Below are 27,035 nucleotides of genomic sequence, written 5' to 3'. Positions count from 1 at the left end.
CAATAATACCAGGGTATAGGGATCTTGTCCCTCCTAGACATCGCAGGAGGCATGTATGCTGAAACAACCTTTTTGTAGGGCAACTTGCCAATAAGCATCAAAAGCCTTTGACCCAGAAATTCTACTTCTAGGAATTTAAGGGACACGTGCAACAAATACGTATAGAGATGCTCGTCACAGCATTATTAACAATGGAGAAAATATTAGATATAACCTAAACGCCCACTTATAGGTGAGTTTGAAAAGAAAAATTTAACCTGCAGTGGTGAGCTCTCTCTGAGTGTGTGACTGTTCAAAGTTACACCAAATGGTCCCTCCTGAACTTTAGTGTGCACAAGAATTCCCCGGAGAGCTTGTTAAATTGCAGGTTCTGATTCAATGGGTCTGGGATGGGACCTAAAATCCTGCATTTCTAACAAGCTCTCAGGTGACGTCAATGCTGCTGGTCCCAGACCACACCTTGAACAGCAGGGCTGTAGAATTTTCACTACTGACAACGGGAAGGCACTCACAAAATATGATAAAATGAAGAAAAGCATGCTATAAAACAATATGATGCCATTTTTACAAGGAAAATAATATGTATGATAGAAAAAAAGTCTAGAAGGATATACCATCAAATATTAGTGGGGGTAATGAGATTGGGCAAGCAATTTTTACTTTATTCTTTATGCTAATCTGTATTTTCCACAATGAATATATATTGTTTAGTTAAGACAAAGTTGATGTGATTTCCTGCTAGGCCACACCCCTGAACGTAGAGGGTGGGTCTCACTTGCAGGGAGGCGCTGCGGGAACAGTTATGAAAAGTACGTCTCTTGGCGCAGAAGCCAACCCTGAGCTGCAAAGGCCTGGCTGGACTGAGGGCTGGGAACAGGGTTCTCTTGACCTGGCCCGTGAAGACGATGCCAAGTGCTGGAGGAGCTCCCAGGCGGTGGGCTCTAAGACAGGCTGTCCATGTGGAGGCTGGCGCAGGATAGGAACTAAGGCCCCTGCCCAGCTCCAGCGACACAGTCAGGGGGTTGGCAAGGGGTGGGGGGTAGGGGGGTTGCGGCAGCAATCTCCATCTCTGAACTCATTCCTATTCCTTCAGCGTTTGCTTCCCCTTTGACCTTCCCTCCCCTGAGCATCCACTGGGACCAACAGGGTGGTAGCAGCAGGAATCAGAAAGACAGAGACCCCAAGGGGAGATGAATGTGGTTTTGAGGGCAGAGATCAGACTCCCAGGATCCTGCAGAAGTTCTTCTTCCAGGACCAACCTCCGAGAGTCCAGGTTTTGCTTCACTTGGGGACAGGTTTCTTTTACAAAGTGGATATTACATGCTCCTCCTTGAGGACGGAGTGACTCCAGAGAGGGTGACCCAGTGTTTACTCCGTATTTTGTGGGGTAACCTGTTGGGTGACCTTGGCTGGTCCCTGCAAACCTCACTAGCTGAGGTTTCTCAGCCATACTAGAAAGTACTGTTTTGTGTGCTCCACAGGGCTATGAGCCTCAAATGCTTAAAAAAAAAAAAAAAAAAAAAAAAAAACTCTTTGCAAGTTGTAAAAGAATGTGCCAAAGCTGAAAAGTCTATGTATCCTTTGCATTCTTTTCCAGAGAGAAGATGCCGCGGACCTTCCGTATTGCCCTTGGTGGCTTGCCAGCCTCTGCGGCTCGGCTCCCACGACATCACATCTACCCTGACCGTGGGCTTGAAATGTCCTTTCTCCTTTGCCACTGGCTCATCTCACGGATGGACATACGAGATGTTTGGGGGTGTGTTTGAGATGAATTTAGCTGGACTTGAACACAGCCTTTTATAACATTAAATCATGGAGCGAGGAAACTGTCCCCTTTCCAACCCTCTCTCCAACCTTCTATTTTTTTTTTTTTTTTTTTTTGAGACAGAGTCTCACTCTGTTGCCCAGGCTAGAGTGAGTGCCGTGGCTTCAGCCTAGCTCACAGCAACCTCAAACTCCTGGGCTCAAGCGATCCTCCTGCCTCAGCCTCCCGAGTAGCTGGAACTACAGGCATGCACCACCATGCCGGCCTAATTTTTTGTATGTATATATTTTAGTTGTCCATATAATTTCTTTCTATTTTTAGTAGAGACGGGGTCTCACTCTTGCTCAGGCTGGTCTCGAACTCCTGACCTCGAGCGATCCACCCGCCTCGGCCTCCCAGAGTGCTAGGATTACAGGCGTGAGCCACCACGCCCGGCCTCCAACCTTCTAATGAGTCAAAAAGAAGGCCTCATCTGAGAGCTAATACGTCTCTCACACCTCACTAACACTTCCTTTTAAACAAAAATAAAACAGGCCTCAGCCTCAGCGTCCTCCCCAGCAACATCCAGCTGTAACTGAATTGGTTTTTACAGTTAGCTTTCTATGTAAGGTAGTGATATACAATTTCCTTTAAAAATATTTTTAAGTAAAAAAAAAAAAAAAAACTGATTTAAACAAATGCAGTAGTCCCCCCTTACCCATGATTTTCCTTTTGACGGTTTCAGTTACCTGCGGTTCAGGATAATAAGATATTTTGAGAAAGGAGAGAAAGAGAGACAGAGAGAAAAACCACATGCATGTCACTTTCATTACAGTATGTTGTTATAATTGTTCTATTTTATTATAAGTTATTGTTACTCTCTTACTGTATCTAATTTACCAATTAAACTTTGTCATAGGTATGTGTATAAGGAAAAGCATAGCATTATGTAGGGCTCAGTGCTATCTGTGTTTTTAGGCATCTACTGGGGGTCTTGGAATGTGTCCCCTGTGGGTAGGGGGACTAACTGTAGATAGAGAGTCGTGTAGGTGTGTTCAGATATGGCAAGCATCATGCATGTGGCACACGGTTATTGAACATTTTGGTCTCTGGAGAGACGCAGCCACCCCCAGGAGGAGTGGTACCTCCAACAGACTCTTCCGAGACCCTCCAATTGCTGCTTTACTGGCTCTGTGTCTTGCGGGGGATTCCTTGGCTCGTCTTTCGTTTACTCCTGGGTTTCAGCTCCTCAAAGTATCTCTCTGGCCTCAGACTCTCTGCCATCATGCAACACAGGGCCTAGAACAGGGAAGCTGTCATTCACTCAGTGCTAAGAGGCCCCAGGCCAGAAGTCAGTCACTGCAAGGAGCCAGGGGACTGAGTTTTGGTCCCAACACGCCACCCTCACAAGCTGTGTGGCCCCGGACAAGTCCCTCAGCCTCTCTGAGTCTCCATCTCCTTACTCGCCTGCCTCTCAGTGGCGTTTCCAGGACACGAAGTATGTGAGAGGGGTTTGAAATCATACATGTCTGACGGGATTATTGATGTTATTATTGGTTGTATCACAAAGCCAGCGTCACTGAAGACCTTCCCAGTGCAGACAGCCAGAAGTGAAAATGGGCTGGAGGAAAAGGGGGAGGTGGTGAGATGGGACGAGAGGCAGGAGGGTGGGAGAGCGAGGGCTAAGCCCCTCCTTCCCAATTTGATCTGGGTGTGGGACCCCCTGGAAACTGCCCTCTGTGACCTCAGCAAAGGCCTCTCCTGCCACTGTGGCTGCCCCATGATGCCTGGGACAAAAAGCATGATCTAGGGGCAGAAACTTACCCAACAGGTACAATGAACGCCATGCGGGTGATGGGCACACTAACAGCCCTGACTTAAGCATTATAAAAGCTATCCATGTACCAAAATCATTTGTATCCCCTTAACATTTTGAAATAAAACAAACAAACAAACAAACAAAACAAAAGCCAAACCAAAAAAAAGCATGGTCTTTGGAATCACATGACTAGTGTTCAAGTTCCAGCACAGCCACTTACTGGCTGGGCGACCTGAAGTAAGTTGCTTAACCTCTCTGTGTCTCATTATTCTCACTGCTAAAATGGGGCCAGTGCCAACTCCTTGGGGCTGCTGTGAGAATCGAATGAGATCACACATGCATACATGAGGCCTGACACGTAGTAAGTGTTTGGTCAATATGGGCTTCAGGGAACTCTGCAGGTTCCTGGAAGGGATACCGAAGTGATTCAGGTGCATGATGTCATCTGTAGCACTCGATTCATCATTTGGCAGAACTGGCCTCCCCAAAGCTTTACTGACCTGCTACTAGAGCAGGGAAGTTAGAGAGTAAAACTGCAGATGGCAGCTTCCAGACCCGGCTTCACCGCCACCCCCACCCCCACCCCCACCCCATTACACCCAAAGTAGGAGCCAATCCTGCCCCTCAGGGCCCCTCTCTTTGAGATGAGGGGAGCTGGAGGCAGAGGAGGATATTTGGAGGAGCAGCCAAGTGTTCTTTGACTCATGGAAGAGCCCGGGGCCCGAGGGGCCAGCTGGAGGTCCGCTGTCTGTCTGCCGAAGGCTCCGCTAGACTTTGTGTCTCCTCCACCCCTGGGAATCCAACCATAAGAGGAGCTAATCTGGCTCCCCTCTGCACCCCTTGCCCCCAACACAGTTTCCTTCCTGTGCTCTCTGGGAGAGGAGAGCTGGGAAGGGAGGGATGCGTCGGGGGCGGCTGGTCCAGCTCAGCTGGGCCGCAACATCTGCATCCTTCGCAGTGGCCTCCCCATTCCCACTTCGAACTGGGAGGGGATGGGAGAGTCCCAGTTCTTCCCAGGAAGCAGTGACATGACTCACTTCCCAGGACAAGTCATGGAAGAATGCAGCCTTTTTTCTGGGATACTCATATAGAACTGTGGAACTCAGTTTCTCACCTTTGAAACGCAAAAAATGTGAAACAGCACGTTTTAACAGAAAACTCCAAAATGACAGTGGCTTAAACAAGATAGATTTTACTTCTCCTTCACATAAAATCATTCTGGATGTAAGCAGGCCAGGGATGGTATGGCAACGCCCCGAAGTTTTCAGGGATCCAATTTCCTTTCAACTCATTCTCGTGGTCCAGGATGACTTGCAGGAGCACCTACCATCACGTTCGAGTTCCAGGCAATGCTTGGCAGATAGGGAAGAAGTAAGACATACATCTTCCTTTAAGTATACTGCCCAGAGGTCAAACCCAACATTTTCACTTATACCCAGACCCTTAGAAGTCTTAAGGGGCAGGGATTGGCCACAACTGGGTTACAATGCCCCAGCCAGCTCCAAAGAAGGTGGAGAAATGAACTCCTTTATCAGGGTAACATTGGGTCCCATCTGTCTCATCCCACAGCTGCTGTTCTGATTCAGGCCACCCTTAGCTCTGCAATAACCGCAGATCTGGTCTTCCTGCTTGTAGGCCAAACCCTCCACCTGCCCACAGTTGTCTTTACAAAATACACATCTAGCCATATCACTCCCTTGCTCAAGAACCTGCCATGGCTCCCTGGAGCCCTTGGAATGAACTGTGAACTCTCAGCATGGCCTTCAAAGCTCTTCACAACCTGGCCCCAGCCTTCCCTTCCAGCCTCACCTGCTGGCATAGCCCCTCCCCTACTCTGCACACAGTCTAGCCCCACCGGATTCCTCAGTGTTCCTCAAATAAGCCACACCTTGTCAAGCTACTGTCTTAGACCACAGTGTTCTTTCTGCCCTTCTATTCCTGATGACCTGCAATCCACCCTGTGAGATGCTGTGCAGGCCTTACTTTCTCCACGGGAGACCTTTCTTGCTCTCTCTGTGGACCTCCTCAGAAGTCTCTGGAACACTCTAGCCTTCACGTGCCTGAAGGCACTCGAGAGGACAGGTCACCTGGAACGTTCAGAGCTGCTCACCTGCCCGCAACCATGAGTCTGCGTCAGAGGCCCTGGCAGTTTTGTTTTGCACGGACTTGGGATCGTTTAAGACAACCTTGAGTCTTTCCCTCTGGATGGGAAGTTCCTCAAGGACCATCACTGTCTTTGCGTCCCCAGCACTGAGCCCAGAGCTGGCACTAAGAAGGGTTGATTCATGAAGGACCCACAGAACATGCAGTTTCTTCTCTCCCCCATCCTCAGCCCAGGCCAACCCTGCCAGGGGCCCCCACTCTTTGTCGGGGGCCAACTCAGAGTCTGCCGAGCAAGTCCACTGGTCCCGATGATTCACCCAGCCCAGCCCCCCTCCTTCTGAAGTACAGATGACAACTGGCCAGAGCTAACACTCCAAGGGATGACATTAAAATGGAACAGATACAGGCCCTCACAGGGTCCTCACCCAGATCCACGCTGCTCCAGTTATGACATGTTTAGTCTATGCTGTCTCCACTGACTTCCCGATTCCTAGCAGAGGCAGCGTCATTCCTGACAAGGACAGAAGCCCCTTGCCATCCCCTGGGCCCTTGTGATCAGGGTGAGTGCTGCCTGTCCTGCCAAGCTGACACTCCAGAACTTCACCCTACTGCCAGCTCTGGGACGCCAAGCGACAGCCATCAGGGCCAGACTGGCTGCCTCCCCAGACTCTGCAGCCTCTGGACACAGTGTGCGGAGGGTGGGGGCTGCTTCCTCTGCCTCTGAAGACATAGGGACCCCAAGTGCCTCCCCCAGTTGCTCAGGGAGGTCCTTCGACTGCTACCCACAAAGCAGGCCTTGCTTTTCTCCCTTTGGGAGTGTTCCTGCAGGTCACACTGCCACCTTGAAGACATGGCTAGGGTATTAAAACCTCCTTCCCCAAGAAGCCTCAGACCCTGGTTCTGGGGCCCTGCTCCCCTCCCCTTTCACAGAATCTTCCAGCTGGGCTTGGAAGAGATGGTTAGGATTCCTAGGCCAGGGAGTTCCAATGTTTATTTTGATTCCCCACTTTTGTACACCTATGCACCCACACGCAAACGTGCAGATACACACACACACACACACACACACACACAGACACACATGCGCGCACGCGCACACTCCAGCATCCTCTTCCCCACCAATTATGCTCCCACTGCACTTTGCACCTCGACTGTGGTCCTTCAGATGCTAGTCGTAATTATCTGTGAGTGTCTGTGAACGAGGACCGTCCCTGCCATCTCCTTAGGTGCCCGGCACAGGGCAGAGGCCCAGGGACTCGGGTGCCCTCTTTGCACCCCTCTCCCCCCAGATCCTGGCTCCATGGAGAAGTGGGTCTTTGAGTTGGCTCCACCCTTGGAGGCAGAGGAATTCCGCAGAAGACACTCCTCTTCTGAGATGGCTTCCCTGACTGCTCACCGTGCGGGGTCTGCTTGAAGGTTGGTGGAAATTTGTTTCCTCCAGGAAATAATCATAATAGCTGCAGTTATTAAGCACTTACAGTGTACTGTGCTACATGATCAGCTACCACTTTCTTATCTAAGCCACGCAGCCAGCCTCCGAGACGGGTCAGGGAGCCGCAAAGACTTGCCCAAGGTCCTCCAGCTGGTGAGAAGCAGGCTCTTAATCCCCACCTGACACTGCTTCCTTCTACAGCCGCAGCCGGTCCTCATCCACCCCTCTCCCTTCTGCTACCTGCTGGCCGTGGCCTGGCATGAGTGAGTTCACCTCTCTGAACCTCCAATTGCTTGTCTGAAATGTGGAGACAATAATAATATCAATACTTCCCTTGAAGGTGGTTGGGAGATATCCGTGTGTTGAGCACACAGAGCAGGGAGCCCGGCACACAGTAGGTGCGACGTGGGCAGCAGCTACCACCTGCCAACATCCCTCAGGCCACCCCGGCAGAGTCGGGGAGGAGGAAGGGGTGACCTGCTGTTTGGTCTGAGTAGAACCACCCAGCTGTCGCCTGGGACAGCTCCGAGCTACTGGCGGGCTCTCCGTCTCTCCAAAGGCTCCATTCCACATCACAGCCAATTAGTCACAAATAGCTTCCTCTCCTCGTGTATCACTTACGCTACAGAGAGAAAGGGGTGATTGTTCCTGAGGAGGAAGGTCTCCCCGGCCCCTCTCACCAGAGCAGCTGACAGACGCAGTGGGGTTGAGAAGAGGGCTTAGGAGGAGAAAGGGGCATAGTCACGGGAAATAAGGATGCACGTGGGAAGGGACCGGCGAGGGTCCACCCCTGGTGGGCAGCAGATAGGCAGGGGACAAGGGCTCCGAAAGGGCCCTGGGCTGTAAGAGCAGGAGGTAGCCACGGGTGCCAGCTCGTGAGGCCGATTCCTCTATTCCTCGAGAGCAGCTTGTCAAGCAGCCCCTAGCCGGGGAGGGACTGCCCCCCTGCTGGGCAGCTGGAGCGCAGCAGGTGCCCGGCCCCTGGATGTCATGAGAGCTGTCAACTCCGACACCACTAGGATCTGAACAAATGCCCCTCCTCAAAGCCGCCGTGGCTGGCTCTCCAGCCCCCAGGTTTCCAGAAAGCCCAGGCTGTCAAGGCTGGGGCTGGAAGGGCCTGGAAGGAGATGCGGTGACAAGGAGGCTGTCTGGACATGAAGTGCTGGCTGTGGTCCCCAGAGCCTCCATATGTCCTTGGTGGTCCTTGACTTTGCTGCCACCACTATGCTAGGTCCCTCCATTAAAGCATAGGGCTGAGCATGCACAGAGTCCCCTTTGTCACTCCTCTTAGCACAGCTGAGACCAGCTGGCATTTGCACAAAGGGCTTTACTAAATACTAAGGGAGAACAAAAGGGAAATAATTACAGAAAACACGAAAAACCCAGCCCTAGCTGCCAAGTTCCCAAAGTACAGGTTTCCATTCCTTTGGTGACAACATGACGCCTCAGAGGCCTGGGACAAGGCCGTGGGCACCTTGCCTGGCTTCCCTTGTTCCCAGCCCTTGTGGTGGGTGCCATCTTGTTTCCCACCCCTGGGAGCCACTTGGTCACCCATGGGCTCTTGTCCTGGCCCCCTTCCAACTGGGCCCTACCCTAGGCCTCCCACTGGGTTCTGGGCTCTAGCCTAAGACTTGAGCCTTGTCCCATGGGGGCTGGTGGCACTGTGGTGACCAGCCCAGCACATGATTACACAGTAAGAGGAGGTGGCTCTCCCACACTCCCTCCCTCACCCCTACCAGAGAGGCCCACCCAAGTTGAAAGGTCTTGAGTGTGGGTTCCAGGAGGGGGTACCTCTGAATAGCTGAAGGACATTTGAGTAAGGAATGGGCAGACTTAGGACATTTCCCCCATGGGGAAAAGAGTAGACTCTGAGGACTGGCCCAACTCAACACACGTCAATTAAGCCCTACTATGCGCCAGGCACTGAGCAAGGCGCTGAGGATACAGGGTGAACAAGAGACACAATACCTGCCTCTTAGGTCTTATATTCTGTGAGGCAAGACTGATAAGCAACCAGATGACTGACACTGAGGGCCAGGTGCCAGGAGGGAGGGGCATTCCAGGTGCTATGGGAGCCTGGCTGAGGGGCATCTTACCCAGTGTCTGTGGCCAGGGAAGCCATCGGATCCTGCCTAGAAGAAGTGCCTGGAGAGAAGGGCACAGGGTCGAGGCCAGGGGGTGGGGGTCCACAGGAAATCCCAGCCTGGGAGGCAGGAGGAGAAGGCGGAGGTGGCCAACCAAGCATCTTGTTGCTGGGGACTCTGGGTAGCTGGTGGCTATGACACATGCTCAGCCTGTGAAGTGAAAAGGCCCTTGGCCTGGAGCTGCCCACTGCTGCTCTCTCTGCCAGCCAGGGAAAAGGAGAGTTTAGTCCTTGGACATTCCACTTCCCAGCCGCCTCTGAGCACACTCAAGTCCGGGGCCCAGGAACAGGGTCAGAAGGAGAGGGTGCTTACCCAGGGCCACTTGAGACACCTCTCCAGAGGCAGATGCTGAATTGCTGTTAAGAGAGAAGCAAAGGCCGTAGTTGGGGAAACGTTTGAAGACGCTAAACCAAAATGGGCAAGTGAGCGAGGACGCTGAAGCCAAGAAGTTGGGATGGGTTGGGGCAGGTGTTTCAGGCTAAGACCATGACTAATAGCAGGTATGGGAAGCCCTGTGTCTGTGGGCATCCTTGGGAGCCAGGGCTGGCCTGGCTGCCCTGCAGCCTGGGACCCAGGGCTGCTAGGGGTCCCTTTTATTGTCACGGCCCTAACAGTGTTTCTGCAGCCTAGCCCCTCGAGTTTATCTGTATTTGCCCGACTCCCTGTGGACGGGTCAGTCCCTAGGAACAGGGCTTCTCCCTCTTATACATCAACTGCCCAGAGTTTGTCAAGCACACACTCTGCTCCAGCAAGCGGAAGATCCAGAAAAGTTTGGAGACACTGGCCCTGCCTTCAGGGCACTTGCAGTCTGGTTGGGAGATAGAGCTCATGCTCACTGGAGAAAGATCTAGGCTTGATCCCCCTCACTGTTCCTTTCTTAGTAGCTAAATGACTATTGGCAGATTAAACTCCCTGGGCCTCCATGTTCCCATCTTTAAAATGGTAATGATTAAAACCTCCTTCATAGGGCTGTGGTCAGAATTCAATGAGCTGAGGTGTTTAAAGCACGAGGCATGCTTGGCATATAAGAGGTATTCAATAAATACTAGTTCTCTCCCTGAGACAGCAGTAAGTGATTGTGGTGATAAATAATTGTGTGGAATTATGGGCACTGACTCTGTCATCCCCTCAGCACTGGAGCTACTCTGAGGTCACTACCCCAGTGACAGTAGAGGACTGATTGCCTGGATTGTGAGTGTGAGAATTACTGCTTGCGTGGACCTACGCATGAACCTCTCCATCCTCTTGTTCCTCTGCAAGTGGCAGAAGATAATATTTTTTATTTTCTATCTGTCTTGTGTCCATTCTGTCAAGGACTCTGCTCCGTAACTGTAGTATTTTTATTTCTCTAATAGGAATCAAAAATTGAATTAGAAATCACGCCCAACAGCTACCGTTTCTTGCACCCAGGAAGGCCAGTACTATGACGTAAGTACTCTTATGATTCCTGTTTTATAGATGCAGAAGCAGGGCGCTGGAAGCAGAGGAAGTCACTTGAGGTGACGTGGCTGGTCAGAAATGGAGCCAGGGTGCAGGGAGCAGAGCTGCTGGCACACCTGCCCCAGCCTGGGCGTGAGCAAGAATGAAACTCTCTGTTCAATCCATGGAAATTTTGGAGTCCTCTTGGTCTCCGCCACCTTGCGTACCCTAGCTAATTCATCTCACACCAGGAAGCTGGGCTTAGAAGGGTAATGTCCCTAGTTTAGTGACAAAACACTGAGGTGTACTTGTGAGAATCACAGAATTGCCGAAAGTGTGGTGTTCAAATCAGGAGGGAAGAAAGACAGCTTCGGCATCCTCAGCCAGCTGTGTCCCCAGCCCCCCATGAACGTAAACTTCGAGGGACCCTCCACATCACATTCCCATCACCCGGAGCAGTGCCTGGAGCATAGGAGGGTTCAAGCAGTATGTGCAAAGGAAAGAAGGAATGAATGAATACAAACACACACACTGCACAACAGATATACTCCTACGTGTAAGTGTTCGAAACATCCAGTTACAGACAAGCATATACAATACAGATTCTTAAATACACACACACTTGTGCACAATACACACCCAGGTCCACATACCCAGATCCAAATCCAAAAAAAGACACACATAAACAGATGTTATGGGCAACACATATGATACAGATATCTACAAACACACATCTACTCACCTTCATACACATGCACCAGGACCCTCCACGATGACCCTGGGCCCAGAAAGGAGTCTGTCTACCCAAAGAGCCCTAGCATGTTGAAGCTCGTCGGAGCGTTCTTTGCAGCCCCCGCTCAGCTGGCCAGCGACTGGCCCCAGGCTCCTGGACCTCCGGGCTTAGAGCTGGCCAGGCAGGGAGGCAGCTTCTCTGGCAGCCCCTCGTGGGTGGGCAGGCAGGCAGCGGACACAGAGGTCACTGGGGTGAAAGCCAGGGCTGCCCTGGCCTCCCTGCTCCTGGCTGGAATGTGAGCTGTAGGGGCCACTTCCCAGGCCTTCCTCCTCCCCCACAGCCACCCACCAGCCCCAGGCCCGGCCAACTCGTGACTCCCAATCCTGCCAGGTTTTTGAAGCATGGGAGGTGGGAACAGAGGGCAGCAAGGGTGGTGGTGGTAAAGAAGGATCGAGGACAAGGGAGGGCACACACAAATGCCCAGAGTCACGCACAGAAACCTGTCCAGATTTTCACACACAGAGATAGACACACACGTGCAGAGACAGGCAGGCACACAAACTCACAATCCCACTGAAATACACATTCAGACACACTTCCAAACATACCCAGAGACACAGCAGACACATACACACACGTAATCACACAAGCGTACAGAGATACGAAGAGAACAAACCCACACAGAGTCATATTTGGACGTACAGTAGGCACACGCAGACACTCAGACCACACAGCGACTCAGACACATAGCACATGTGTATCTTCACAGTCACGCACAAATGCCCACACGCATGCGCAGACACACAAAGATCTTGTCAGGGTGCAGCAGTTCCTCCTCTGTCTAGGGCCAGGAGGAAACCCCTGGGTTAGGCCACTGTCCATCCCGCGTGGAGAGGTGGGCTGGCCTGGAAGGGTGGTCCTGGGAGGACTGCCTCCCTGGGAGGAAGTAGTGCTGACACTAGCCAGGTGCCCTGAGGTGTCTCCTCTGGGCAGCCCACAGCTGGGCTGCCCTGCTGTCTGAGTGCCCCGGGAGGAGGGTGGTGTATGGGGTGGAGAGATGGTGCTGGAATCACATGGTTTGGGTTTTGTCTCTGCCAGTGGCTGGGACACACAGGGAGGCAGGCAAACACATACACACACTTTCCAAGAGTGCATATGTGCTCTGCATGCAGTAGGGGCACTCTTGGAGGCTCGGTTTCTTCATCTATAAAACGGGATTAGTCATCCCTCCTCTCCCGAGGAGTATGGGGATGGCATAGGAGGCCGTGAAGCGCCAGACCAAGTTGCTGCTTCTCAGGGATCCGGCGCTGCGGTTCCTGCAGAGGCCGCCAAAGTCTTGAGCCCTGATGGCAGACGCTGGGCTCCACACCTGGATGCCCCGCGCGAGGCGGCTGGCCCAGAAGAGCCCTGTCGGGGGGCTGGCGCCCATGCACCGGCGGCTCCGGCGGGCGTTGGGATCTGAGCCAGGAGCGCCCGTCGCCGCCCCGCGGAGTCCCGCGCGCTCTGGCCGCGCGGCCGCCAGCCCCGGGCCACCCGCTCTCGGCTCCCGGGAAGCGGGTCTGGAACCTCGTCTGCGGTGGGCGGGGCCGCCTGGAGCCCCGCCCCGCCCCGGCCCCTGAAACCCAGTCGCAGACAAGCTTCGGTCCCAGAAGGGAGCCGCTTCTGAGAAGGGAACTGCTTTTTCGGCTACCGCCTGGCCACGAGAGGACCTGGGGTCGCGCTGGGCGCCGACGGACCCTCCGAGCGTCCCCACGCCGCCCCGCCTGGCCGGTTGCGCCCCGTCAGGTTCCCCAGCCACAGCCGTACCTGCGGGCTCCTGGCTCTCTAGGGCTTCCAGAAGATGCTCGAGCCACCGGCCGGAGCCTCGGGGCAGCAGTGAGGGGGACATCCAACCCCCCACTCAGCTCTTCTCCTCCTGTGCCAGGGGCTTCCCCGGGGGACGAGCATGGTGGTTTTGCCTTGGAGCCCCCTGGCCCGGGACGTCTGAGAAGATGCCTGCCATGAGGCTGTTCACTTGCTTCCTGCAGCTCCTGGCTGGGCTGGCGCTGCCTGCTGTGCCCCCCCAGGTAAGAACTCCTCCCATCCCCAGCCTGGCTCCCGGGTCTTCCCATCCCAGCACTGGAATCAGGGGGCTCTGAAGTCACAGACCCACTCCAGGGAGCAGCAACTCCAAGGATGTCCACACACTTCCTAGGGGCCAGGCTGGACCCACGTTGTCTGGGAAGAGACCTCAGGCTGGGCTGTCCTCAGGTCCTGGGGGCTGTCTTGGCGGGGGCGGGGAAGCCACAGGGAAGGAGGGAGGTTTCCTGTCTGGCCCCCGGAGCCTAGTGGCTTTGCTAAAAGCATCTGTCCACTAATCCCCGGTAGGTCCCTGGCCTTGTGATCAGGGTCGAGGCCCCATGACCAGCCAGGCATCCCCAGGACCTCTGACCTGGCCTGGTGGGAGGAAGCCCGCTGAGGAGGTTAGTGGCAGGGAGGCTGGGCCCTTCCCCCATTGGGGCTCAGGGCTGAGCTGGGGGCTCCTCGGTGGGCTGGGGGCGAGACAAGGGGTCCCGCTGTGCCCTCTCTCCTTGGTGGGTGGCTGGAGGTCCTGAGTGCAGGGCCTGGGGAAGTGAGCAGGGCCCTTTTCCCAGGAGCTGGGTGAGTCTGGCTGGGAGCCAGCTTGGGCAGCAAAATCTTGACAAAGCCAATGAGCTCTCTTCCCACTGCACTGCCCTGCTGCCCTGGAGTCCCCAACCCCAGCCCAAGAGTGGGTGGGCTGGGCAGTCCCCTGAGACTGAGCAGGCCAGCCACCCGCCTGCCTGCCGTAGGGCTGGCCAGAGGTGTAACGTTACCGGCAGCACCAGCTCATGGCGCCACCCGCTCCAGCCCCTCAGCTCCCACCAGCTGATCACCTCCCCCTGGGCTCTGGCACCCAGCCAAGGCGGGCTGTGCAGGGCCCAGCAGGGCTGGCCTGGGGGTTGGGTAGACGGGAGACCCGCAGGATTGCCAGATCTTTGGGATACAGCCTTCAAAGGGTCTCCAAAAGCTTCCAGCCTCCCACCCTTTTCCGAATGAGGACACTGAGGCCAGAGAGGGGTGGGACCTAGCCAGGGTCCAGTGGGCTTTTAGATGCACCTGGAAAGAGGCTGCTCTGTGACAGGGTAGAGTGTGTGTCACAAGTGAGAAGGAGCTCAGAGGCCCTCTACCCTCTTGTCATCACACCTGGCCCCAGAGCACAGAGCCCCAAGGTGCTCCCCTCATCTCTGCACCTTTCTTTTCACAGCAGTGGGCCCTGTCTGCTGGGAACGGCTCGTCAGAGGCAGAAGGTAAGCTGGCTAGACTTGGGGTATGCATGCTCACTCTTCTCTTCTTTCCTCCCAGGCCTCTGCAGAGGATGGGAAGGGGTTGGTATGAAGTGTGGGTGCAGGCTGATAAAAGCTGGGGAGAGTCTACAAGCTAGACATCGTGGCTGATGAAGTTGGCAGAGCCTGAGAGATCCCCCCATTGTGATCCAGAGGCTGAGAATAGTGTATTCCTGGTCAGGGTCTCCAAGCACACGGAGAGCAGGGCTGGGGCCAGTATACTCAGGGTTTGCCCGGCTGAATCAGAGCCCTTTCCCAGCATGATGTACGGGTGCAGATAGGGTCTTGGAGAGCAGGGTGGGCAGTGAGTGCTGGCGGCCAGAATGGGAGTCTGGGAGCTGGACATAGTGGGCAAGCAGTGAAGAGGATCAGGGAGGGGCAAAGGGCCCTCCCCAGCAGCCCGGCCCTGTGGAGCTGCAGGGATCTGACCAGGCCTTTCCATTGATTACAAACAGACAGACCATGAGTCGCGCCCTCCCTGGCCCCTCCACTCCCGCCCTGGGTTACATCAAGAGGGAATCTTCAAAGGGCAACGAGACATTTGCCAAAGGGACATACGTGCAGAAGGCAGGAGACCAGTGCCAGGCCCCCTGCCTCGCTCCTCCCTCCCTGCCTCTCCCAGACGTGCAGAGTGGCCACACACCACTGCTGAGGGTTCCCACCATGCCGTGGGAGAGGGAGCGTGTGGGGACGTGCACATGCACACGCGTGATAGCTGTCTGGAAACACCCTCTGCTGGCCTGCCTGCCCGCCCACCCACCTGCCTGCCTGGCACCCGGCCCTTCCCGGGCCTGGCCATGCTCTGATTGATGCCTGAGGCCCAGGCCCCTTGGCCACTGAGCAAGTGGGGGAGGTAGCTGCCCTGACTTCATTGCCACCTCCCTTGCTGTGCCCTCTGGAACTGGCACAATACGATGCTCTCTGGGATTTGGGAAGGGACCCGTCCCCCACCTCCACACCATGCCCTTTTTGATGCTTTCCGTGTAGTTCAGGCAACAGCTCCCAAAGATGTCTGAACCTCAGTCTTCACATCTGTAAAATGAGAGCATTAGACTGCATGATATCTAAGGGTTCTTCCTTTCCTAAGGGATCTGTTCTTTGACTCCATGGAGGAGACAAGGGTGTATGTATTATCCAGGGTCCAGGTGAGGAGGCTTGCAAGTGTAGATTCATTAGGTCAGCTCACCTGTCATCCTGATCAGTCAGGGAGCCTGTGTCGTGCCAGGGGAAGTATAATGTGACTTGGACCCTAGTTCTGAAAATCTGAAAATACCATCCACTCCTGCTAACACCAGAGCATGGCCAGCTGTGGACATTGATTTTTACTATTACTGCTCATGGCTGGGAATTCTCTACAGTTCCATCCCAACCACAGGCCGTGCACCAGGAAGGCATTAGGATTCACAGTTTATGGATGCAGACCCTGAGGCCCAGAGAGGCCCCAGGGGTCGCTTAAAGCCTCAGAAATGCCTCAGTGTATTTGGCAGAACCAGAGTGCTCCCAACAGCTCAGTGGTGGAACAGGCATGAGCAGGGTGTCCCTTGTGGCAGGCTGGCTGTGTGCCCTGCCAGTGACCATGGAAAGGACACCTGCTGGGCTTGGGCTGGTGGCCAGCGGCTCTGTCCAGCTCTGTAGCCCCTCCCCAGCAGCCTCTGCAAAAGCTTGCTCTCGGGATTAAACAGTTCCTTTCTGGGGTCTCCCCTGTCCTGGGTGGCAGCTGGGAGGCAGGTAGCCAGGTGGGAGGCTCACCCACCGGGCCAGCCCCAGGAGCAGCCCCTGGGGGACTGCGCAGCCCTGGTCTGGCTCCTGACTAGGCCTCAGCCTCCCGTTCCTCCCGCCCCACTCCCATCCCCACCCGGAGCAGGTCTGGGGCCAGCGGAAGTGCTCTCAGGAGCAGCTGAGCCGAGCTCTTTCCTGAGGGGCTCAGCCACATCTGGGAGTGGTCACTGTGCTCCCTCAGCCCGGCCTCTCACCCCGCCCCCTCACCCCGCCCCCTTTGTTTCTCCCTCACACCCAGCCTGGGGCCTTCAGAGATCAATTGCCCTCTTTCCTGGTGGCTGCCAGGTAAACCAAGCCCTGGCCCACCTCCTTCTGAGCCCTCTCCCAACACAGTTTGACCAAGGGCCGGGAAAGTGGCAGGTTTTAGGGTTTCAGGGCCCTGGAGTCTGCGTGGTGGGATGTGGGGCTTTAGCCAGCTCTGCTAAAGCCGGCCATGGCCCCGACAGCCCAGCTGGGTGGGAGTCTGTGGGATCGTGGGGGCTGGGGTTCCCCTTCTCTGCTGCTGTCCCCTCCCTGATGGCTGGTCCCAGGGCAGGAGCCTGAGCCTTGTGTGGTGCTTTGGCAGCTGGCTATTCCTCTGCTGTTATTTATGTTTCCAAGGTGGAGATTAAACGTTTAGAGTCACGTACTGCTCGTGAAGATTTTAGACTAAACACACAGCTCGAGGAATTGGCGATAGGGAGGTGCTCTCTGACCCGGCGTTGCGCTTCCCCTGGGCTTCAGGGCCGTTCATGAGGACAGAGGCCTTGTTTCCCACTTGGGTCTAAGGGAGCATCCAGTGGCCTGGAGAGGTAGAGTCAGGGGCAGCCTCTGGATCCCCTCCGAGCCCGAACCCGGGCCCAGCCCCAGTGCCCCCGAGCAGAGCAGGCAGGAGCAGCAGACACCCAGATAAGCACAGTTTATTGCCTCCACCAGCTCCACGTGGACACACTGCCTCTTGGGTGTTTTCCACCAGCTTGCAGCCTTTCCCGAGGGCCTCTGCTACGGCTGAAGTTTATTTTTCTTCTGAGATTACCCTGAGGCTCATGTCCTCATAGGCTCAGTGGAATGGACTTCGGCCCCTTCTGCCTCTAAGGCAGGGCCAAGGAAGGAAGTGAGGGGTTGCAGGGAGAGGCCATCACTCCATGGCAGAGGCTACAGGGCCCCCCACAACCTGGCTCCCCGTCCTCCCCCTCCAGCTGAGATGACCGCCAGATATGGAGCAGGATGACCTGGGCCCGGGGATGTTTTTCTGTGCATGGCCCCAGATCCGGCTGGGCCCGGCTGGCTTGCACACGCTGAATCACAGACAGTCTGTCAGGGAAGGAGAAACCTCTGCAGCCATCTATTCCTGGCCTTCTTTCTCTCCAGCTGAGGAAACTGATATTCCCAGAAAGGTTAAGTGACCGCCCCAAGGTCACACAGCCAGGCTAGGGCCAGGACTAGAGGCCAGGACTCCCGGCCCTGGCCACTCCCTGTGAGCCTCTGTTTGGGGTGTGGCCTCCCAGGCCTGTCCCTGAAGGAGCAGCATCCTTTGAGGGATTCCAGATCAGTGCCCAGATCCCATTCACAACCACTGGGACATCGTGGGGGTCAGGGATGTCCCTGATAATTCTCAGTGAGCTGTCATCTGATCAATCGGGAATGATGCTGCCTGTGTTTACAGGGCCTCTGCCCATCCTCAGAGGGCCTCAGTTTGGTTGTAAAGGAGATAAGAGTCCCCAGTCACCGAGATAAGGCAAATCCTTGGGGCCAAGCTGTGCTCCCGGGAGGACATCAGTGCTTGGTGGAGTAGCTGAAGAGGTGGGGAGGCAGCCGTGAGGATGGGGACGAGCTTTATGGGAGAGAAATGAAGAGAGGAAAGAACATCAGCCGCGTGGACCACCAAGTGCTGGAGCCCAGAGCCGGGAGTTGCCGTGCTGCCGCGCTGGCTCTGTGCGAGGGCTGGTGGGACGAAGTGACGAGGGCTGGCGCACATGGCTGGATGCAGTCTGGGCCGCCAGGCAGAGGAGCTGGCACAGAGTGGGGCAGGAAATGAGGGGGCCATGGAAGGAGTTTGAGCAGAGGGCTAAGGGAAGGCGACCCTCCCTACGGGACTCCAAAACTGGCTGTTTTCTGCAAGTTCCCCAAGACAGAAGCAGCACTGGGTCAGGCCTGAGAAAGTTCCAGAGGGCCTGGGGAGCTGGCAGGGCACCCTTCTCAGAGCGCCACAGAACCAAGGCAGCTGCAGGTGCCTGAGCTAGGAATAGAGCAGAGAGCTTGGGACACTGAGAGATTCTATCCCCCAGGGATGTCTGTCCAGCAGATGAGCTAAGGGGCCATCAGGAATCCTAGAGGGGCCACATCAGGGGCTCAGAGCAGAGGGAGCCCCCTTAGGACTAGGGGCTTCCTGGGGAAGGGAGTGTGGGCTGAGCCTGGAAGACCCGTGGGGCCTGGGGAGCCAGATCTGGGGCTTCAGAGAGCAGGTCTCTGCTGGCCTGACCCCGCCTTCTTGCCTCCTGGCAGTGGTGCCCTTCCAGGAAGTGTGGGGCCGCAGCTACTGCCGGGCACTGGAGAGGCTGGTGGACATCGTGTCTGAGTACCCCAGCGAGGTGGAGCACATGTTCAGCCCGTCCTGTGTCTCGCTGCTGCGCTGCACCGGCTGCTGTGGCGATGAGAACCTGCACTGTGTGCCTGTGGAGACGGTCAATGTCACCATGCAGGTAGGGAGGCTCTCATCCTCGTGTCCCTGCCTGCCCCATGGCCCGCATCCGCTCAGAGGGCCGCAGAGCCTGCCCACTAGCAGGGACCCAGAGAGGCAGGAGGCAGGCCAAGGTGCCAGAACTGGAACCAGACTCCAGCACCCAGCACAGGGCCCCTCCTTCCGTCATGGCTCTGAGCCCACACCCCTCCCCACCATCCACTTTCTCAGCCTCTCACTGAGCCCCATCCCACGACTCAGGACATCTAGGTGAGGCTAGAAAAGAAATCTGCTCATATTAAAGAAGCCATGGCCAGGCGAGGTGGCTCATGCCTATAATCCTACTACTCTGGGAGGCTGAGGTGGGAGGATTGCTTAAGGTCAGGAGTTCAAGACCAGCCTGAGCAAGATCAAGACCCCATCCGTACAAAAAGTAGAAAAATTAGCTGGGCGTGGTGGCATGTGCCTGTTGTCCCACCTACTTGGCAGGCTGAGGCAGGAGGATCGCCTGAGCCCAGGAGTTTGAGGTTGCAATGAGCTATGATGATGCCACTGCACTCTGGCCTGGGTGACAGAGCAAGACCCTATTGCAAAAAAAAAAAAAAAAAGAAAGAAAGAAACAAAAAGTCCTTGTTTATACCAGGAGTATTTGACACCTTCTCAAGCAAGCTCTGAGCTTTGTTTGCAAAGGCTCACACATGCGCACACGCACGTGGACACAAGGGTTTATTGCGCACTTACATAGCAATACCAAGCACTGTCCTGGGCTTGCCACAAATGTTACCTCATTTAATCCTTCGACGCAAGTGTCATTCCCATTTCACAGATGAGAAACTTGAAGTTCAGAGATGTTATTTCACTTGTTCAGCAGGTGGAACAGTTGAGATTTGAACACGGGTCTCTCTGACTCAAGAACGTGGGCCCCCTTTCTACGCTATTGCTGCCCCCTGAGTAGGGAGGGACAGGGGCCTCCCTCCGGTCCACATGCAGGCGGGAGAGCTGCTTGCCCCAGCCCAAAGCAGAACGAGGGCCTGTATTCCAAAGGCTGGTAGGAAGCAGAGAGTCTGGTTCTCCACGAAAGGAGAGAGTGGATTGGGCGCTAGAAACTCATGGGCCACCCCTAACCCAGGCATCAACCTTTTCTTCCCTCAGCTCCTGAAGATCCGCTCTGGGGACAGGCCCTCCTACGTGGAGCTGACGTTCTCGCAGCATGTGCAGTGCGAGTGCCGGTAGGTCCTCCGGGCGGGTAGCAGGGACAGGGACCCCCCCCCCCCCCCCGCCGTGCTCTTGGCAGCCTCAGCAAAGATGGGTCCCAGGGCGGGGGTGAAGGCTGCCCATCCCTGCCACAGGCTGCACTTTCTTCCAGGGGAGACCAGGGAAGGCAGGCACCAGGGGCAGCTGACATTCATTTTGTACCCCCACCGGCCGGTTTTGCCCGGTGAGCTGTCCCAGCAGCTGGAGGACAGCTGTTGAGATGCCACAGGGGAAGAGAAAGCCTGGGTGCCTCCCAGACTTTCAGGGGCTCAATGTACATCGTACCCCTTCTCCAAGACGGGAGGCAGCTGCCACGGATGGGAGGGCTCCTGGAAGCGGTGCCTGGAGGCAAAGACATTGTGAGTCTGGACTTAGGTCTGGGCCAGGCTGTGTGCCCACGGGAGGGGGCAGATGGGCTGAGAAGCAGAAGGAAGGAAAGCCCTGGTAGGAGGAAAGAGGCAGAAGAAGGGAGGCACTGTGTTTTCCTTAAAGTAGCAGCACCCCCGCGTCCCCTCCCTCTCCCAACCCGCAGAGCCTCTGACCAGGTCTTGCTGCCTGTGCCCGGGGCACTTGGAAGATTCGTTACCAGGAACGGCAGGCCTGGCACTGCCAGTCAGGCTCGGGAAAGAGAAACAGGCCAAGATGCTGTTCCTGGTACCGCCGGGCCATGGATGGAGGCACCAGACCAGAGGTCCTGAGCCCTAGCTGGCAGTGGGCAGCGGGAGGACTGCCACTTACTGTGCACCTACTCTGTGCCTAGCCCCACAGTAGGCACCTGAATGTGTTTTCTCATGTATTCACATACATTTATTGAGCACCTACTGTACGCCAGACACTGTCCTAGAGGCTTGGGATACAGTGGTGAACAAGAGAGACAAGGTCCCTACTCTCATAACTACCCTAGCGGGTAGTACTACTGTCATCCCCATGGTACAGATGAGGACACCAAGGCTGGATACAGTTTGGGGATTTGTGCAGCTAGTAAGTGTGGGAGGATTCGCACTCTGGCCTAACTCCTAAGTCTGCACTTTTCCAGGCTACCTCTCGTGGCCATGACCTTGCTCCCTCACAGTCCCTGGGCTTTCCCCTGACTTGTGTGCAGGGCTATGGCTGTCCCTTTTGGACCTGAGCCCAGACTCTAGGCCGTCTCCACGTGCTGGTGTCGGGCGCCCTGCCTCAACCTGTCCCTCCCAGCCAGAGCTTAGCCATGTAACAATAGCTCAGTAATTAGCCCTGCAGACAAGTGCTGGACGGGGACCCAAAGTCACCTTCTACGTCACCTTTGCCCAGATAGCCATTGTCTTGGGGCAGGCAGATGAGGAGACAGGTTCCAAGGGTGTCTCTGACTTGCCCAATATGGAGAGGTATGGCCAGACAGCCCCGAGAGCCCCGGTACCTCGCCCTGGCTCCCATGCTGGGAGCCAGCCCAGGGCAGCATTCCCTGGCCCCAAAGCTGACCGTAATCAGGCTGCCCCCAGCCTCCACCCCCTGTTCCCAGGAAGACTGAGGCCCTGTCCCCTTCCAGCGGGCCGGGCAACAGGGACACCTTTCTTCTCACTTCTGGGCCAACAGCCACAGCCCTGGGAGGCAGAGCCTGGACATGCCTGGGGACCGTGGGGCTCGTGCTCCCCACTCCTCCCCTCTCCTCCCCTCCCTGCTGTTCCAGGATGGGGTGGGGGTGTGCCCTGACAGGCAGCCAGTCCGTGGCCTTGCCATCATTTACTGTCCTTGAGGAAACTCCCAGAATGCACCCTGGACAGGAGGGAAGTGGACAGAAAGTGAAGCAACAGAGAGCAGACTGAAAAGACCCCACATTTGATGCCAAGAGGCTGAAGGGTGCAGAAGGGTGTGGCGAGGGGCCCCAGGAGGGAATTCGTGCCTCTCTTGATGGGGTCACTGGAGCCTAGAGTCCGAGCCCAGCCCAGAGGCCTCTGGCTGCCCTCTCGGCCAGCTCCATGCTACCCCCTAGTGGCCGCAGCGCCAGCTGCAGGACCAGGACTCTGACGTCTAAGGGGAGGTGTTGGGGTGGCAGGGAGCCCCCACTTACTGCTTTCCTGACTCTCCTGTGTGTGTGTGTGTGTGTGTCTCTCTCTCTCTCTCTGTTTCCCCAGACCTCTGCGGGAGAAAATGAAGCCAGAAAGGTAAGTGGCCTGGCTGGGGCTCGGGGCTGTCCTCAGACCTGCCAGCCCCTGTCCTAGCATGGGGCCCCCCCAGCCACCTTGTCCTGACGCTTTTGGCTTATTGCAGGAGGAGACCCAAGGGCAGGGGGAAGAGGAAGAGAGAGAAGCAGAGACCCACAGACTGCCACCTGTGAGTGCGCGGGGGCCCAGGGATGGCAAGGAGGCTGGGCCCAGGGGAGCCCCGTCCTGCAGGCAGGGGTCAGTGGCCGGGAGGGGCAAGGCAAGGCTCAGGCCAGTCTTGGGGGCCAGAACAGAGGCTGTGCCTCCTTGAGACTCTAGGCCCAGGAAGCATCAGGGGACTTTGGTTCTTGTCCTGGCTTAGGCCTAAGTCTCTGTGTGGCCTTGAACAAATCATTTCACCTTTCTGGGCCTAGTTTTTCTCTGTGTAGAATGAGGGGGCAGGGGGTCCACCAAGCATTTGGTCATTCTGCAAACATTTGCCAGGCACTTCCTGTGTGCCAGGTACGTCAGTGAACAGACCGGATTCCTGCACTTCTAGTGCTTGCATTTTCATGATGAAAAATCTGACCGTTGCGAGGTTATCTAGGGCTACTTCCTAGTGGCCCTGGGGAAGATGCACCCTCCTCCCAACTGGCCACCAGTCCAGTGGTTCTGCCTTGGGGTCCCCTTGCCTCCTCTTCCCTCCTTGAGGTTACCTGCCCATCTTGGCTTCATACCTGAGGGCAGCAGGCCGGAGCCCCAGGCCTGAGGGTAGCTGGGAGAGAAGGATCAGAGAAAGGAACCCCAGGTCTGTGAGTGAATAGCAAGACTAGAACATCTCCCATGTGCAGTACCTCGGCCACACTGTGGTTCTCCTTCAGGGCCTGTCCCTTCCAGCTCCCAGACTGCAGGAAGTCACTTCATGCCATGGGAGTGGAGCTGACCCAAGTCCTCACCCCATGAGCCCCACTCCATGACGACGGGGATTCTGGGTCTGTCCCCCGGGCCTTACAGCCCTCATTTGTGTCCTGGGTCCACACAGTGATTTGGGGACAGAGCTGGCAGTGAAGTCAATTCAGGGTCACCACCCCAGCTGGGCAGCCCCCGAGAGAAAGTGTCCCATCATGCCATGTCCCAGGGCAGCAGTCTTCAAACATTTCATTCAGGAATCTCCTGAAGGAATTTCAAAAGCCTATGTGCTCCCTTGCACACATGTGACATTGGACTTTATCATCATAATTATAAACAGTTGCAAAGGATATATTTTCTGGCATACTATAAATATTAATATTTTAATATAAAGCTATTATATAATTCACTGTTCAGATGTATCTTATGGAATTGCCACCCTAATTTAACACTCACCGTCATCCACTTTTCAAAAAATGAACAAACATAAAAAAAATACATGAATACCGCCTTTAATAGTTACATATTTACATTGTTTCTTTTTTTCTGGAAATTGTATTTCCATTTCACTTCCCCCACAGAATTCCAGCCTAATGGAATATTATTTTTAATGTTCAAAAGTCTTTTATTTATCACCTTGTCATATTTATCTGACACAAAAATAATGAGTTTGAATTATTTTAAATTTCCTGTGAGCATAAAACGACATTTTCTCCTGGAAGAAATTATCAAAATAATTATCAGTACCATTTGGTCAAAACAGCACAAATACATCCATCTTCTTGGGACTGCAGCTCACTGAGATGAATGTGGCTACCTCGTTTCAATTAGCTAATGAATCCATTAATGAATGTCATTTCCTGCCAGACTGGGGCAGGATCCGGCATTAATTCCGTTCCTGTTTATCGTGTTTTAGAGACGAAGAAGTTAAGAAACCGTCTCACACGAACAGGTACAGGGTGCCACTCAGTTACTTGAACTCCTTCCGAGTTATTTGCCAAAAATCTCCAGGTGATCTGCTAACAAAAATTACTTCTAATGACACATGGGTTGACAATTTGGTTAAGTTGTTCTTCAGTTTTGTTGAAAGCCTTGGAAACCACCCGACTGGCAAAAGTCTTGCTAACCCAGTCCTCAGCCAAATTTCCTTTCTGAACACCTACACCAGTAAGTATCTCAAATTGGTCTTTTGTTTCCTGGCCCCAGAATACTTTTACCTTGCAGCAAAGCATCTGAACAGGATTTCAAATGGGTCCCTCCCTTTCTGAAGGGAGAAGGCGCTTTCTCATGAAAACGATGTTAAGGCAGAGTAGACGTGGAGGCCGAAAATTGATTTCTTTAAAGCTATCAAGAGTACTCAGTTCCCTCGTTTGAAGACTTCTGTCTTGGGGTAACCAGAGGCATCATTGCATAAAGCCACGCTGAGTTTAAAGGTGACTCTGTCGCTGACTAGCTGTGTGATCTTAGGCAAGTTTCTTAACCTCTCTGGGCCTCAGTTTCCTCACCTGCGAAAGGACGATAACAGTGCCTTCCTCATGGGATGTCGTTAAGGGTAGACGAGGCAGTGCTTAGCGCAGGGCTGGGCACCTGGGTAAGTGCGTGGTGAAGGGTAGCTCTAGCTTCTCACTGCCTTGGCACACGCAGGGAGCAAGAGTGCTGCATCCTCCCCGTGCCCCCAGCCACGCTTCCCCTCTGGGCCTGCCCCCCACTGGGGGGGACCCCGCCTTCCACAGTGTGCTGATACCTGCCCCGCATCTGTGCTTGGTCTCTGGCAGGTGCGGAGATGCCGTTCCCCGGAGGTAACCAGCCCCTCGGAGGAAAGAGACCCCACACCCGGCTCGTGTATTTATTACCGTCACACTCTCGGTTACCTCCCTGCTGGTACCTGCCCTCTATTTATTAGCCAACTGTATCCCTGCTGAATGACTCGCTCCCTCCAAGACGAGGGGCACGAAGGGACAGGACCCTCAGGAATTCAGTGCCTTAACGTGAGAGAAAGAAAGAAGCCACAGCCACAGACCCACGGGAGCTTCCGCTTGGGAAGAAGCAAGACATGTGGCCTTGTGAGGGGCAAGCCAGTCCCCAGAGGCCCTGAGGGTCTCCGGGGGACTAAAGAAGAGAAAAGAAGGGGCCCCACCACCTGTTCCTGGGCCTCGGGCACTGCACATACAAGCAGCCCTTGCTCTGGGAGCTCCTGGCCAAGGAAGGGGGGCAGGAGCCCGCTGTCGCCTTGGCCCTGGGTGGGACGGCAGGCAGCGGGCGGAGGGGACCCAGCCACTTCGTCCTCTTCCTGGCAGCAGCCCTTCACCCTGGAGATCAGAACGTTCAGCTCTGGAGAACAGTGGTTGCCTGAGGGTTTTTGCCACTCCCTTGTCCCCTGTGGCTTCTCCTCACGTTCTGCCACCTGCTTGTGCTGGGACATTGTTCTTTCCAGCTGAGGCGCTACCATCCCGCCCCCTCTCAGGGACACATGCAGAGTGGGCCCAAAGGGACAAGGCGCAGCCCGGCCAGTGGGGATGAGGTCACCAGGGGAGGAGCCTGTGTGTCCCAGCGGAAGGCTGTGGCAAGGGGAGCAGGTTCCCCGAGGGCCCCTGCGCCCCGCAAGCTGCCCCTGAGGGGCCGTCTGACTGCCCAGCCAGATCCTCTCGAATAAAGTATTCTAGTCTGGAAAGCACTGCGCCCTCTCCGCGCCTCAGTCTCCGCGTCTTACTAAACCTGTTCAGTCCACGGGATTGTGATGCAGTGGGGAAAAAACCTGTAAGAGAGCATGTCACAGGTCATGTCAATATGTCGCTTTCTTCCCTCTTCCTTTGGACAGCTGAAGAAACTGAGACCCAAGAAGGTGAAATGACTGACGGAAAGTTAAAAGAGCCCGGAGCTAGGCAGAGGCCTGGGCTTTGTCTCTAACTCACCAAGGGCACTGGGGTTCCCTCTGCCTTAGTTGCCATCTCTAACTTGGGAGGCTTAGCTAACTTGAGGGGCTGACATGTTCTAGCAGGGCCCCAGGTTCCAGTCTCAGGGGCCCCAGATGGTCTTGGGAGACTTCCTGTACAGGCTACTTCAAGGCTGCCCTGGGGGTGGCCCAGGCCTGTTCCTATCCCCTGGAATGAGGCAGTCCCAAGATGTAGTCGTGGTCCCAAAGTTGGGGAGAGGCCTGTCCCCAGCCACCTCTGAACACAATCAGATTCAAGAGCACAGTCCCCTTCCCCTCCCCCAGGGTGCCCCACACCCGGCCCAGTGCCCGGCCCTCTGGACCCTGAGTGACCGCAGCTCCCAGACTCCTCGGGCCCTCAGGGGAGACGGCCTGGCCTGGGCTCAGGGCGCTGGGCTGCTGTGTATCCGGCCTGCTGGCGCCGCGGGCTGCTGCGGGAGCTGCAGATGCTCCCCGATCTCTCCTGCCTTTCTCCTGCCGACTTCCTCTGCCTTGCCCCTAATGCTTCTTCCTGAAAAATGTTTCTTTCTTTCTTTTTTAACTTCAACCTCTTATTATCAGGTTCCCATCTGCTTCTGCCAGGCAAGGTGCGGGTGTGTCTGTTACAATGTACCTGTTGGGGGAAGGGGAGTTCTCCTTTCTCT

The 27,035-nt window shown here is 55.3% G+C and overlaps 1 protein-coding gene and 1 pseudogene across 3 annotated transcripts; one reads left to right on the top strand and one right to left on the bottom strand.

Moving 5' to 3' along the window:
* Positions 1 to 13,282, bottom strand: part of LOC138398619 (elongation factor 1-gamma-like) — a 30,697-nt pseudogene extending 17,415 nt beyond the window's left edge.
* Positions 13,042 to 26,130, top strand: PGF (placental growth factor). Of its 3 annotated transcripts, none has more exons than XM_069465123.1 (7): positions 13,042 to 13,460; positions 14,660 to 14,702; positions 19,002 to 19,198; positions 20,329 to 20,405; positions 22,542 to 22,571; positions 22,678 to 22,740; positions 25,235 to 26,130. In XM_069465123.1, the coding sequence occupies exons 1-7, from the start codon at positions 13,386 to 13,388 to the stop codon at positions 25,260 to 25,262; spliced, it is 513 nt and encodes a 170-aa protein (XP_069321224.1). In that variant the 5' UTR covers positions 13,042 to 13,385; the 3' UTR covers positions 25,263 to 26,130. The 3 variants fall into 3 exon arrangements, with proteins under 3 accessions (XP_069321224.1, XP_069321225.1, XP_069321226.1); XM_069465124.1 differs by having other exon boundaries at positions 13,386 to 13,460; positions 14,663 to 14,702; positions 25,235 to 25,886; XM_069465125.1 differs by lacking the exon at positions 22,678 to 22,740 and having other exon boundaries at positions 13,386 to 13,460; positions 25,235 to 25,886.
* Positions 26,131 to 27,035: the final 905 nt, after the last annotated feature.

This window comes from Eulemur rufifrons, chromosome 2 (genome assembly GCF_041146395.1).
Source record: "Eulemur rufifrons isolate Redbay chromosome 2, OSU_ERuf_1, whole genome shotgun sequence".
NCBI classification, from domain to species: Eukaryota; Metazoa; Chordata; class Mammalia; order Primates; family Lemuridae; genus Eulemur; species Eulemur rufifrons.
Note: the sequence above shows the minus strand (reverse complement) of the source record. Positions and strands in the feature narration are given on the sequence as shown.